Source organism: Rhineura floridana, chromosome 4, assembly GCF_030035675.1.
Source record: "Rhineura floridana isolate rRhiFlo1 chromosome 4, rRhiFlo1.hap2, whole genome shotgun sequence".
Taxonomy (NCBI): Eukaryota; Metazoa; Chordata; class Lepidosauria; order Squamata; family Rhineuridae; genus Rhineura; species Rhineura floridana.
Window position 1 is genome coordinate 102,251,152 of NC_084483.1, and position 15,466 is coordinate 102,266,617.

A 15,466-nucleotide genomic window follows, 5' to 3' on the forward strand; every position below is an offset into this window, starting at 1 on the left:
CTCCCCAAAGCCCATTTCCAATCGAAATTGCCCTCTCCCCAGAGTTGAAAGACATGGTGACCCCTTACCCACAATTAAGGAATATTTAAACATTACCTATAAAAAGTATGATGCTCCACACACACTTTCCATAATCTCTTTGCAGCCCGATGGTTTGGGAGCTTAAACCCAATAATACTCTCGAACTGTTCCAGCTGGAAAGATTACACACACCAAAATTAACACAATTTCTGAAAGTTCACTGTTGCCTAGGCTAGCAAGATAGGAGTGCAGTAGTTTCAATTGCACTATATCTCCCTTCTTAAGATTAGCAACACCCAGGTTTTCAAGTTTCTAACATAACTGCACTGCTTCAATTGCATGTAGTAATAAATACACCCTTTTTTTCCAAAGAGAGAGAAAGAGAATGAGTATATGCATGAATAACTGCATGGCAGCTTTATTACCTGGCAAATAATGTTTAAGTTGCTGGTTACAAAAAAGGCATTCTGCTGACAAAACTCTCATATTTTTTTTCAAGATCTTTGAAGAGGCAGAACAAATATTGTATCAAAATGTTTCCTTTTTTTGTTCACAGATAAGTTATTTGAGATAAAATAAAATTACAGCTGCAATCCTACACACATTTATATTACATTCATTGTAGTTAGGAACTGACATGCATAGGAGTGTGCTCTTAAAAACTGTACTGTGTATTTTTGGTAGGCTGACATCGTTTATTTAGTACACTTATATTTCTAACCTAAAAAAATAAGCTCTAGGGCCGCAATACAAACAATATAATGCATATATAGGTAGTAGCCACATATACATTAAGTGGCTTCTTTGAAGTATGTTCTACAACTATTCCAACAGTCAAAAAGGCAAGCTCTTTCTAAACTTAGGCTTGCTTGCTGCAACAGCAGAAATGGCTGTGGAAAAATTAAGTGTGTCCTGGCAAGCATGCACATATAATACATTTGGATCATGGTCTATTATAGTAAACATTCACCAAAAACATACAAGTGTTTTATTTGCAATATTTAACACTGCTTACATGGGCATTAATAAATTTCATGATACTAGTACAAACATTTATTTAAAAACCAAGCAAGTGAATCAACAGCAAGATGATTACAAGTCAGATATCAGACTAACTAGTTAGTAGAATTACTATATTCTTTAAATATTGTTCGGAATTTCTCAATTTCATACACATTTGTAGTAGTCTCAAAATTGCCACAGTATTTTAAAAAAAAAAAAAGATCCTCCGTGGCGCAGAGTGGTAAGTGGCGGTAACACAGTCGAAGCTCTGCTCATGGCCAGAGTTCGATTCCAACGGAAAGAGGAAGTCGAAACTCCAGTAAAAGGGGTCGAGGTTCACTCAGCCTTCTATCCAGGAACTGGCAATCCCACCCCATATATACGGTCTGCCTAGAAAATGTCGCAAGATGTCATCCTAAGAGTCGGAAACGACTCGCAATACAAGTGTGGGGACACCTTTACCTTTATAGGCGGGCCCTGCTTATAGGGCAGGTTCCGTTCCGGACCCCCACTGTAAAGTGGAAATAGCCGTAAAACGGAACCCCATTGAGTATAATGGGGCGCATCACGCAAAAATGCCGCAAAATCGGCTTTAAAATGGGGAATGAAAGCCGCCACATTAGCGGAACACAGGGAAGCGAACTGCCGGGAAGCGGGGCCCTACTGTACTTTAAAAACTAAATATTTATACATCACTTCTCAATGTTCATTCCAAATGAACCTGACATTTACTTTTGAAATCTGAAGCAGTAAGAATGCAAACGTAGCTCTCAGAAGCTAAAGTGCATGTTATGAGAAAAACCTACACAAATGGTAGACAACATCACAAATTTCCCTACAAATTTCCCTTGACCACTCCAGTAAGACCTATTCACATCAACTAGGAGTTGCAAAATAGCTGATTTGAGATCATGGCAGCCTACCATTACAAAACACAAATTTGCAAGACAGTGGTGTGTTGAATCATCAGAAAGAACATTTCTGACATATTGGACTCTTAACCATCTACATGGTATTTGCTAAAAAGTTATTCCAAGCCAATATATCCCTACACTATCCACATCAAGAACTGCTTAAAAATTGGTTTATATTTTCATACAACTTCTGAGCTGCAAATTATAACAGCCAAGTTGAAAATTCTGACAGTCAAATGCTTACCTCAGTTGGTCTGACTTTAATATAGAAGCTACTGCGTTTATAAGAAATCTTCAATATTTTGGGCCAAGCAAAACGGTTGATTCGGAGTCTGTCTTTGTAAATGAGTAACCCATTGGCACATACACCCAGCATGATGTCCACACCTTCAGAATCCTATCAAGACAATTGTAAAAGCAATTTATATCTAAATCCTATAGGAATATGGAAAGAAAAGAAAGAACAGCAAGAATGTACATTACGCTGATCCAAATGACATATGGAAAATTAAGGAGCAGCATATCTTAGACAGAAGAATGGGCTTAAGAAATGAAAGTAACATATTGCATGAAATGAGACCACAAAGGGTAATATATTCTTTTTGAGGGAAGAAAATTACTTATTTTGGAAATACCAAATTAAATGACAGGATTTTATGAAAGCCTAGATGTAAGAGAAAAATCAAATCAAGTTTTACCAAGGGGAAGGAAGAAAACTTTTGAAAATATTACACTTCTGATGAGAGGTAACCTATTGAAAAATAGCAGGAAAGTCAGCAGAGATACTGGCAAGAGTGATCAGCGGCAGAACAGTAAAGCTAGAAATCATGGGCATAATACCAGTAAAAAACAAAAAAATAGGTAAGGCTATAAATAGAGATCAGGAATGGCCCACAACAGAGCCTTTAAGACCACTGGATTGGGACGAGACAAAACATAACAACCTTTTAAAGAGGCAACAGGAAGTGATGATAGACTAAAACTAAGAAAAAAGAGTGACAGAAAAATCTAAAGAATAAAAAGGGGCAAGAAGAATAAGATCAGTATTAAATGGGCAAGAAGAATAAGATCAGTATTAAATTTAAAACAGAAGAGAAACCTTAGCAGAGAGGATAGAAATCACATGAGAGCTTTGAAGTTTATAGCACAACCTTGTTTAATCATAAGCAGGTCTCAATGTGTTCAATGAAGCTTACTCCCAGGTTACCATGCAGAGTCTTCACATGGGTGCCCTTCAGATGCAGTCACAGCCATAGAAGAGGTTTTTCTGTGACCTTATCTGATGTGGCTGAGGACTGCATGTGGCAACCACATGGCTCTTCTATTTCCCTGTGTCTGAAGTTTTGTGTGTCTGATACACACAGTGCCAATGATGAAAAACATACTGCCCAGCCTAATACATTTTGTGGTATTTCCAGTTAGGGTTCAATTGTTTTACTGAATAGCTGTCCAGATACTTTCCCTAATCTTCCTCCTAGCAATATCAGTACTTGGAGAAAGTTGTTACGGGTTTGTGTAGGCCAATTCTCTCCCAACAGTCATGCTGAACATGCTTTCAATATTTTATTTTCCTTTAAATTTTCAAACTAATATACTTCTGCATATCCCAAAATCAAAGAATTGAAAGATTGCCATCTATTAGGGGGCAGCCGCAATTAGCTTCCAAACAGGAGGTACAGGTCCACCCAACTTCAGTATAAGAGCATATGGAACTTTAGTAAAAACAACCTCACCTACTGGCTACCTAAAAGTGCTGAAACGTACTTGCTCCCTACAACTTTCATCCTCCTCATTGAATGCTCTTTCAGATTTTCCATCCTTGTGTACTAACACTGAAAGGAAACTACTATATTCTTTTTCTCTAGCTTTGAGTACTTACTGAAAGAGGATCCCCACTATTTCCAACAAATGTCATTCCTCTCCCACAGCTAACGTTCAGCCATCTACATGTAAGGGACAGCAACTGGTGGGAAGGGAACACTGAGATAATATAAGACCCACCTCACTTCTCCTCTCATCAGTAGCAAAGGTGAAAATTTCCAGCTGCACAATGCTGCCATTCAAAGCATTCTTTATATGGCAGTTATCACTCAATGGCTGATACCAGTATGAAGAACTGGTTGTGAAGAAACCACAATACTCACATCAGGTACTTTTCTACCCCATGTTTTCCCAAGAGCCTTTAACTAGAGTTAAGGCCAACAACATTTGGGGTTGCCACCGAAGGGGAGACCCCAAAGGGGATTGCCCCTTGGGAAGGCCCTTAGGGAGTCCTGAGGGCGAGGGTGCTACCCCCTTCTATTACCGTTTCTTTTTTTAATTTGTTCTATTATTTTTCTGTTAAACCATTCTAGAGGAGATTGCTGGTGGGGAGGGCGTGTGATGCATGTGTAGTTCCTGCACAGGGTGAGAGTCTGTGCAATGAACTGAATGAAAGGAGAAAGTTACCAGATGCCTTCAGAGTGAGAGTCTGTAACTGGCAGAAGGCTGGCCCTCCCTGGTTGTGACACAGAAGGGGGAGTAGATGGGCCCTGTGTGAAAAAGCCTGAATGGGTATGACTGTTCCCAATTCTCAGAGGCCTACTGGGATAATTGGCTCAGGCAGATTTTGTTGACGGGCTCATGTTGGGTCCATATCAGGTGTTTAGGAGAAGTCTTAGTATGGAGGAGCATGAGTGATGCCACCCCAATTTCAGTGATTACGGGCAGAGGGAAATATAGACATGGGGAGGTGGTGAATTACCACAGAAGATGAGGGCAAGGCCTTGTTCCTTGCTGCCACTCCTCTCATGGAGGGGTTCCTCGTTGCTCATCCGTTGTGCCCACTGGGCTGTGCGTGTTGTTGTTTAATGCCAGATTGGTACACAATAAGACCATGCTCATCCATGATTTGATTGTGGATGAAGGTGCTGATTTGTTGTGCATTACCGAGACCTGGGTGGGTGAACTGGGAGGAGTTGATCTGACCCAGCTTTGACCACCTGGATACTCGGTGCAACACCAGCACAGGGTGCAGGGACGGGGGTAAGGAGTTGCTGTGGTCTACAGATCTTCCATCTCTGTCACCAGGAAACCACTCTGTCTTGAAACTGGCTGTGAGGGCCTGCACCTGGTGTTGGGTTGAGGGGACAGTAAACTAGGGTTGCTGCTGGTGTACTGTCCACCCTGCTGCCGACAGCTTCTTTGACTGAGCTGGCGGAGGCCGTCTCAGCTATGGTGTTGAAGGAGCCCAGAACAATAGTGCTGGGTGATTTATTATTATATTATTATTGTTTATTTCTACCCCACTTTTTGGCCAAAAGGCCCTCAAAGCGGCTTACAAAAAAAATAAACACAAATATAAAAATACATCAATAAAAACAATACAATTTACAAAAAGCAGCAGTTACAACATCCAATAAAATACATTAACAAATCACAAAGCAAAAATTTACTCCTCTCTCTTCTTGGCCTTCTAAAAAGGGCCCAGGAGAAAAGATTGGAGGCAAACGCCCACCTCCAAATTTCAATGTCCATGCTGAGGCTGCCTCTAGTGTTCCAGCTTAGGACTTCATGGCTTCCATGACGACCATGGGTCTGTCTCAAGTTGTCACTGGCCTGACACACAGGGCAGGGTACACCCTCGACTTGATTTTTGCTCCAGATGGAAGAAGGGGTGGTCTAGAGATAGGGGGGAGTGGATGTCACCCCACTGTCATGGTCAGACCACTTCCTGGTGAAGTTTAGACTTATGGCTCCGATCCTTCCCTGCAGGTGGGGTGGAAAGATTAAGATGGTCCACCCCCGGAGACTAATGGAATCCATAGGATCCTGAATGCCCTGGGGGAGTTCCCAGTAGATAGAGCAGGTGACCCTGTGAAAGCCCTTGTCACGCTGTGGGACAGTGAGGCACATCGGGCTCTTGACACAGTTGCCCTGAGCGCCCTCTCTGGCATTGTGGAGCCTGGTTTGCACCTTGGTACACCAGTAAGCTAAGAGCAACGAAACAGGCTCGATGACAGTGGATCCAGGGTGTGGTCAATGCATCATTGTGAGAGGAAGTGGTTTCAACCACCTTGAAAGAGGTGGTGATCCGACCACTCCTGAAAAAGCCCCCCTGCACCCACTGGTTTGTGACAACTACTGACCAGTCGTAAACACCCCCTTTTTAGGGAAGGTGATTGAGAGGGTAGTGGCGCAGCAATTGCAAGTACTCTTGGATGAAACAGATTATCTTGACCCATCCCAGTCTAGGTTCAGGCCTGGTTATGGGACTAAATTGGCCTTGGTCACCCTGATGGATGACCTTTATTGGGAGAAGGACAGGGGGAGTGTGACCCTGTATTCTTACTTGATCTCTCAGGGACTTTTGATACCATTGTCCATGGTATCCTTCTGGGCCAACTTGGTGAGATGGGTATTGGAGGCACTGTTTTACAGTGGTTCCGATCTTATCTCCAAGGTCATTCTCAGAGAACAGCATTGGGTGATCATCTTTCGGCCCTCTGGCAGTTGTGCTGTGGGGTGCCGCAGGGTACCATCTTGTCCCCCATGTTGTTTAACTTCTACATGAAGCCTTTGGGAACGGTCATCGGGAGATTTGGGGCGAGGTGTCAGCAGTATGCTGACGATATCCAGCTCTATTTCTCTGTATCATCTGAATTGGGAGAGGCCATGCAAGCCCTGGACTGTTGCCTGGACTCGGTGGTGGGCGGATGAGGGCCAATAAACTGACTCTGAATCCTAGCAAGGCAGAGGCATTGGGGGTTAGTGGTTCCCGAATTCGGATAATTGGTCAGTTCCCTGCTTTGGATGGGGTCGTACTCCCTCTGAAAGAGCAGGTCTGTAGTCTGGGGGTGCTCCTGGATCCATCTTTGTTGCTAGAGGCCCAGGTGACCTCAGTGGCTAGGAGTGCCTTTTACCAGCTTCGGCTGGTAAGACAGCTGCGGCTGTTTTTGGACCGGGATAGCCTGACCACTGCTGTCCACACACTGGTAACCTCCAGGCTGGATTACTGTAATGCACTCTATGTGGGGCTGCCCTTGAGGTTGGTCCAGAAGTTGCAGCTGGTGCAAAATGCAGTGGCGAGACTGCTTACTGGGGCAGGGTATCACCAACATGTCACCCCACTGCTGAAAGAATTGCACTGGCTGCCCATTTGCTACCGGGCCAAGTTCAAGGTTCTAGTTTTTGTGTACAAAGCCCTATATAGCTTGGGACCAGGATAGACCGTCTTATCCCTTATATACCCAGTTGATCACTGTACTCTGCAAGTGAGGGTCTCCTGCAGACACCATCTTATCAGGAGGTCTGTTCTATACAACATAGGAAACAGACCTTTAGTGTGGTGGCACTCCCTGTGGAATTCCCTACTGTTAAATATTAGACAGGTGCCATCTCTGTTATCTTTTCGGCACCTATTGAAGACATTCTTCTTTCAACAAGCTTTTTAAGTTAAGACCTTATCCCAGTCTGAGTCTGTGCTGGAATTGCTTTTTAATATATTTTTAAAACTTTTTTTTAAAAACACACACACTTTTTAACCTTTTAAAAAAAGTCTTAAAAGCTTTTTTAAAAATGTTTTTAAAGATGTTTTGTTTTAATGTATTTTCAAGTCTGTTTTTATGATTTTTAAAGTGTTTTCAGTGCTTTTGTTTGCTGCCCTGGGCTCCTGCTGGAAGGGTGGGATATAAATCAAATAATAAATAAATAATAAACATTTGTTTTGTTTCCTTAGAAAAAAACAACACAAACTTATGCATTGTGCAAAAGGAGTTTGGGGTACTTGAGACTCCTGCATTTTGTATAAAATTAGAGGAGAACCAGTAGCCCAAGAGGCTAGATAAGGCCTGCAGGACTATTATTATTACATTTATATCCCACCTTTCCTCCAAGAAACTCAAGGTAGTGAATATGGTTCTCCACCCTCTCCATTTTATCCTCACAGCAACCTTGTGAGGTAGGTTAGGCTGAGAGACTCTGACTAGCCCAAGGTCACCCAGCAAGCTTCATGGCTGAGTGGGGAATTGAATCCTGCTCTGCCAGGTCCTACTCTGACTCTATAACCCCTACACCACACTGGCCTTTGTCCAAACTGCCATAAGTTCCTCACAAACTGCCCTTTTCCCTTTGCCTGGCCAGCACTTCTTGCTTTCCTGGTGCTGAAGACTGGTATATGGCAAGAAGGTATGTGGAAACGGGCAGCCTGGGCAGAGAAAAGAGATGAATAAGTTGGTGTGTCTGTCTGTCTCTCTCTCTGTCTCTGTGTGTGTGTGTGTGTGTGTGAGAGAGAGAGAGAGAGAGAGAGAGAGAGAGAGAGAGAGAACAAACAGAGAAACTACTGGGAGAAAATGACAAGAGGGAAACTGCAGCCAGGGAATTGCCACCTATGGCAGAAGGATGTGTACACGCATGGCAGAGGAGACACAGAGACCAGGAAGGGAACTGAGTGATTGAGATGGGGAGTGAAAAAGTAATGAGAAGCTGAACAAGGAGAGCTATAAACTTTCAGGAGTTTCAGAATTGTTTCCTACAATACAAGCTGGAAGAAAGTCTAGATGGAACATGTTTTCTTTTTCTGAGTCTTAGAGTTCTTTTTTAAAAGGGTAATTGTTTTAAAAATGCAATGCCAATGCTGTAATTCAGAGGATGATTTTGTGTGGCATCAGAGGATGATTTTGTGTGGTGTGTGCATAAGAAAGAAAGTGAATGGATCAATGGTGTGTATATATGGATACATGTATTTGTGTGAATGAGTGGAGTATGTATGGAGTGTGAATAGCCTCCCTGCCCATTTTTGGCTTTGGTCCCACCCACTAATGGCATGTGGTCTCCAGAAAGTTATTGAGCCTGAAGGCTGCATTCCCTTGTGGATAAAATTCCCCATCTCTCTTTTCGAAATGAAACTATATTTTCTACAGAAATGCTGTCCAATACCTTAGCATGGTGCAAATCCACTCCATACATGGAAAGCCTCTTGGCATTTTCTAAGAATTGGGAATCTGCTTGTGCTGGAGTCAAACCTCTAGAGAGATTGAGAGAGGAAAATTCAAAGCAAAATTAGTATACAGAACATAAGCCTTGCCGGATCAAATCAAGGTCTATCTACTCCAGCATTTTGTTTCTAGCAGTAGCCAGCCAGTTGCCTTTGGAAGATGTAACAGTGATTGGTTAATTCCATTTATCCCAAGAATCTGCCCCTCAACAACATATTGTCTCACCCAAATGGACTTCCATATTCAAGCCTATACTCACTGACCCTTACATCTGTGAAAAAGTACTGAAACTAAATGATAGGTTATTTGTTAACTGACTTGGCAGATATTATCTAAACCTCCATACCATTCTAAGTTGGTTAAACACAAATGGGAGAAGCTCAAACTACACAAGCCAAGACCTTGGCAAGTCTGGAAAGTCTACACGCAAGCCAAGGAAGCAATAGCGCTTGCCTCTTCAAACGGTACTCTCTCATGTTTGGGCAAGCAATCAGGGACTCTGCCTTTATGAAAATTATTCTCTGCCATCCATTTCCTCTTTGGAAAAGGCTGAACACAGTGTGCTCTCTAGCATAGGCAGTTGCTTTCTTGGAGAACTGATTTTTTTGGGGAAAAGAATTTTCTTAACATAAATGTCCTGTTCTGTGGTGAGCAAGGAGGCATTTGAGAATCTTTGAATCTGACCCTCCCACCAGTTGGGGGCAAGGTTGGCTTGAATCTCTATTCCACTGCAAGGGCGGGGGGGAAATCCCGAACTCCCTGACCAAAACCATCTCTAAAACTTACTGGCTGCCGCTGAATTACTGCAAGCAAGGGGGTGGGGGTGACACAGTCTAAGCCAATGCTGAATGCAGTTATCTCAGCTTACTACTTCCAACCCAACCACTAGAAGTTCCCCAAAGCTCTTCCGCCCTCTTCTCAGGACAGCCCTTCACAGACCTACCGCCTGAAGCTGAGACAGACCTGACTGGGAAGTTTGAGGGCTCCTCCCCAACAAAAGAACCAAGTTTCAAGTTAGCCCTGCCTCCTACTATCAGAAGAGGCAGACTCTACTAGACTCTAGAATGCCTTCCTTACTCTACCAGAGAACCCCCTAAATGTGGGAAGTTTCTTGCCTTAAGATGAACCTTATTAAGAGGTTTGTCAAGCCTCCTCTTCAGCATGAAACCTTTTACAACCAAAAGGAATGTCTTGTGCAGACAATCTTAGACAGGAACAACTGTATCTGAATTACTTGCAGAAGAGTTAAATAATAAAGAAGAAAACAAATAAGACATGCTTTGAAGAACAGAGTATTAGGAAAGGTTATCTAAATCTAATTCCTAATGGAATGGCATAAGATGAAGGGCAGGGAACTGCACCAGGAGGTGGTATGGGGGAATAAACTGGTGGAAACCACAGGGAACTCTTCCCCACTTGTTTGTGCAAGGAAAAGACACTTCGACTTACACAAGGGAATCTCTAGAAACTGTCCATGTTTGTTTTTAAACCAGCACCTGGATACATTTCAGGATCATTGCATCCTCTCCATCTCTGTCAGTATAATGTTGTGTCTGGGTCATTTGGGGATTAAAAATTTGGAGGACAAGAGCAAACCTGTGCTGTTGCTACTGAGTGCAGAGTCAGCAAAAAACAATAAAGACGCTATCCCCTGCCACAACAGCTAAAAAGCACACTTCTTTCTTGCCTTTTTTCTCCCCTCCTCGACAATGCTGCACAAAGTGCAAGAAAGCCTACATTTTACAGGCTCTCTCTGCCTGTGTGTACCTATTCACTTATCAGAATTTAACCCAGTAGCCTATGAAGTATCAAACTCTGTCCTCCTGCTAATCAGTTGACACCACAAGTGATGGACAGGCAGGCATGTTTTGGGGAAAATGGCCTTCTGGGCCAACCTGGACCCCTGATGGCCAAGACTGGCCTGCGGGCATGAGGATCCTCACCCCTGCACTATACAATCCTGCAAAAAATATTCCTCTGGAGGAGAGAATCAATAAAAGCCATTTGTTCTATAGGTTCTTCACAAATTGTGGGAAAAACCTTGCAATCTTTTTTTCCAGATGATTAAGCCTACGCATAGAAATCAATCTAGTTCTCCTCATTACACCATCCTTGCATATGATCTCTAGGGCAAGTTAAGAATGTATTGGCTCAAAATATGTTATCGTACTATTGAAACAGACTTGGATATTAGTTCCAAGAAAAAGTAAAGAAAAAAAAATCATGTAATTAACATTTGAAACCTTGTAGTTCATTGTGAGGACAGCTCAACTGTTTTGACCTTCAAGTGTAAGTTTGATCTGAATTATTCCATCAGAAGTGTTTGTTACTATTTGCATTGGCTAAATCAGTGGACACACCTTTGGCTGACTTTCCAAACAAAAAAACCTCTTAAGCCTGTGCTTTCTCAAGATGTTCCAAACCGAGGGTGTCAAGACATAAAAAGGCATTCTAGGTATTAAGATTTCACATGGCATCCAATACTACACACTATTATGAAAGGAAAAGGGAAGAGAACTCAAAGGTTCAAAAGTGACACACCTGTGTGTTTTGTGCAACTCTACTACTTTTTCCTCCATCTCTTTTATCTGGTTAGGTGCAAACTGGAAGTCCCCTATGTAATCACTGTTGTGTTCCTCTGGATCATAGTCACCTAGTTCAGCTTGCAGAGTATATGAACCAAGGAGAGCATGAGTCACAAAAGAACATGGTAGACGTCCAGAAGCAATATCATAACGAAGCTGCAAACACAGGAAGTACCTGAAAAGAGAAAATGGCATCAAATATTTGTTTTGACATACCAGGAAGCTAAGGAGACATGTATCTTAATCTGTTAAAGGCAATGTGTACAGTTTGTTTTAAAAATGCCTAAAACACACACACACACAAACCACCAATAAATGTGTGTGAATTGATATCTGCCCCTAATACACAAAGCTCCAGCACAAATATTCTGATTGCTAGTACAAAAGGATTAGAGTTAAACCAGATATGGAGATTAGCCATTTACATCTTCCCTATTACTTTCCACAATGGGGTTGCACATGCTCTGAAGGAGCAGGTCCATAGCTTAGGTATACTCCTGGATTCACCTTTGTCACTAGAGGCCCAGGAATCCTCTGTGGCTAGGAGTGCCTTTTACCAGCTTTGTCTGGTTTGTCAGCTATGGCTATTCCTGGACAGGGATAGCCTGACCACTATATTCCATGTGTTAGTAACCTCAAGGCTGGATTACTGCAATGCGCTCTATGTGGAACTTCTCTTGGCCCTCGTTCAGAAGCTTCAGTTGGTGCAAAATGCAGCAGCTAGAGTGCTGATGGGGGCACATGGCCGACAACATGTGATACCACTTTTAAAACATCTGCACTGGCTGTCCATCCACTACCAAGCCAGATTCCTTGTATTAATCTACAAAGCCCTGAAGAACTTAGGTCCAGGGTATCTTAGGGACCACCTGAACCCTTATAACCCAGCTCAATCACTGAGATCATCTGCAGGAGCAGCTTTAGTTGTCCTCTGAGTTGGCGACACTCTTTTAACATTGACATGAAATCAAGCCTTTGGTGTCATTGGCCCAGTTCTCTGGAATACTCTGCCAACAGAGATTCAGCAGACACCTTCTGCTTTAACTTTTAAACACTTGCTGAAAACCTGTTTCGCCAGGCTAATGCAGGCAATTAAGATGCCTTTTTGCAATAGCTGCCCTCTGTTTTTACTACATTTTAGTATTTTCTACTGTATGTTTCTTTTTTTCAATTTGTTGTAAACCACTTTGATATTTTTAAATGAAATAGCAGCATACAAATATAGATATAAATAAATATTTTAGGTCGATTACATAAATAATCCGTTTGGGAAACTGATGCAAAGCAAATTTGTGAATATTCACACAAAATTATAAGCTGGCTCTTGTACCTTGCAATGCTTCTCCAGAGCCTTTAATACTGGGCTCCTTCTGGAAGGAAGGGCAGGATATAAATTTAAATAAATAAATAAAATTACGAATTCAACTGCAAGTTACTACATGCCTTTCCCATGAAAAACAAAAAGCAAGGCAGGTTTACCCATACTATTTTTTCTAAATGCTGGCAAAATGTGACACAAACAGAATAAGCTGCTTTGGCAGGATGTTAGCAGCTGGTTCATAGAAAAAAGAATTCCATACTAACGAGCTATCTTAGTTCAGAAAAAAAATATCCCTATTGAAACATTCTTTTAGCAGGAACATTTTTACAGCGTCACTTACTCCTCCCATGACCTAGGTTGTTTGAATATTTGTCAGTGATTCAGTGTTTATTTTGTTCCTGTCCCTTGCAATCTATCCCAGAGCCCTCATTCAACAATAGAAAGCTTCATCAAGTCACATGAGTCTTATTCCCCCTGAAATTCATCTAAAGGAATCTATAGCAATACAGGTTTTCACTTGCTACCTTAACCTTTACACTATCAGAGATCCAGCAGAAATATTTTAGAATCTAAATCCAGGAAATGTTGCTAGCAGCAAACATATGCAAGATGTCTCCAGATGTTACTGAACTATAAGCCAGAAACTATTTGTGTAGTTTTGGTCATGTTCTTCTTGCCTTACAAACTTAGTATCTACAGATTATTCCAAGAAAATATATAAAAAAATAGGATTTAAGGTCAGGTAGCAATACTTCGTAACATACCTGGTGATGTCTTCCGTTAACTGTGAAGGATCAGGTGGATAAAACTTCACATTAAACGTGAATAGCCACGGCAAATCTAAATTAGGAAAGTCCAAAGGAAAAAGTGTTGTGGTGGTGGGGATGATGACAAAACAAAAACATGTGCTCATATGGGAAATACTGTACATGAAAAACTGGACTATGGCACTTTCAAATACTTTTATAAATTGAATTGTTTCAAGTATCTTGCAAAGTAACTGTAGCATTGGATTACTGAATTTGAACAATATTCTTTTAAGCGTCATCTGAGATTAATTAGTGAAAATGTATTTTCCAGCTACTTTGACATTATGTCTAGAAAGATATAAAGACCACCATGGCATTATGACACACTCCAAGAGGACCAAATTTAAAAAAATGTTGCAGATCCTGCAAAGGCACCAGTATGGCCAAAATACATACTAGCCTAATATCTAACACATTCACTATGTATTTTACAGTATGGCTCTCTCATAGCTGGTTGGTAGATGCCACCTTGTGCACTGGCATAAAAAATATCAAAATTTGACTGTCAACTCATATAGAAGACAATAATTTAAGTTTAACCAGTTTGAGGTAACATTAAAAAATGAATAATCGCTGTGCAGGATAGCAGCCTTGGTACAGGTCTGAACTCAGCCAAGAAAACTGACTGCCATTAACGGCATAGGGCCACCACTTACATAAAAATGTTTTTCTGAAAAAGGTAGTTCTTGAAGTGTTTTTTTTCCTTAGAGCAAACAGCAGGTTCTTATGCAGACAAAAAGTAGTACACATTGCACGTTAATTCTGGCTATTCAACTCTCTTCCTGCTATGCTTTAGAATACTGCAAGACAGGAGGATTTCTGTTATTATTCTACCCTTAGATACATACCTCAACTCAGAGAAACGGTGATTTTATTTTACTAGTAACATTGGCATCAGTAATGTTAATACCGAAAGGAATAACTACCAGTATGTAATTATTAAATCAAGAAATCATCTCTATTACTATTTTAATCCTCATGCAGAACTGGCAAAAAAAATCTGACTGGCTGACTTTGGGATATATTTGGACCCCAATGAGATTTCCAGTGGAAGATTAAAGTCACTTTGTAGTCCAGAGACCTTTTTTGTTTGTTTATTGCGAGTCACCAGAAGCGTGCTTGATACTACCAAAGCATCTTAAGTCAAAAAACACTTATTCAGAGGAGACAGAATGTTTCTGAGCAGTATACGTTGGCCCCTCCTCCATGCATATTGAGTGAACAACACAATTTCTGGGGTGTACGGCTTTGTAACACTGCCTCCTGCTACATGAGTATCCACATTCCTTAAAGAGTTGGAAAACTGTTTAAACTGAATTATGGTCTGATAATCAAAAGAATGAACAAAGACTTATTCAAATGGTCTTGACTGAACTTTTCTCAACTTGGGCAGATAACATCTATTCAAACAATGTTAATATCAAGGTTTCTTTATTTTAAGTACTTCCCATCCTCATTCATCCATCAATGTTTCGGTCATGGCAACACAATTTAAACACCATTGTATTTCAGGGAGAAAAAAACCCACAGGTGACACAAAAATTATACTAAGCAAAACTGGATGGCGGGGGATGCGGAATACCCAACTACAAATTTATTATGATGTGTTCCAGTTAAGACAACTAACCTTTATGATCCTGCAGACTCATAAAACATGGATTAGGATGGAAGAAAGAGCCCTGGCTTTGGGAAAGCTGTGGTCTCTCCCATTCTCCAACATACAGGAATCTTTTCTCCAACAGATACAAAATCCATTTGCTATGACCACCTTTTCAGTGTGGAAACAGTGGCAATGTTTACTCTCCCCAGTGTGTTCACCTCTCATTCCCTTGCAATGTTA

At 41.4% G+C, this 15,466-nt stretch overlaps 1 protein-coding gene across 10 annotated transcripts in view; it reads right to left on the minus strand.

Annotated features, from left to right (window-relative positions):
• The window catches only part of EPB41L2 (erythrocyte membrane protein band 4.1 like 2), a 194,806-nt gene that overhangs the window by 50,633 nt on the left and 128,707 nt on the right, over positions 1 to 15,466 (minus strand). For all 10 annotated transcript variants that reach the window (XM_061623840.1, XM_061623837.1, XM_061623838.1 and 7 more), the window contains 5 exons: positions 13,582 to 13,657; positions 11,453 to 11,671; positions 8,853 to 8,940; positions 2,182 to 2,334; positions 97 to 194 (listed from right to left, as the gene is read on the minus strand). In XM_061623840.1, coding sequence (XP_061479824.1) covers positions 97 to 194; positions 2,182 to 2,334; positions 8,853 to 8,940; positions 11,453 to 11,671; positions 13,582 to 13,657 — 634 coding nt within the window. The remainder of the gene's footprint in view (positions 1 to 96; positions 195 to 2,181; positions 2,335 to 8,852; positions 8,941 to 11,452; positions 11,672 to 13,581; positions 13,658 to 15,466) is intronic.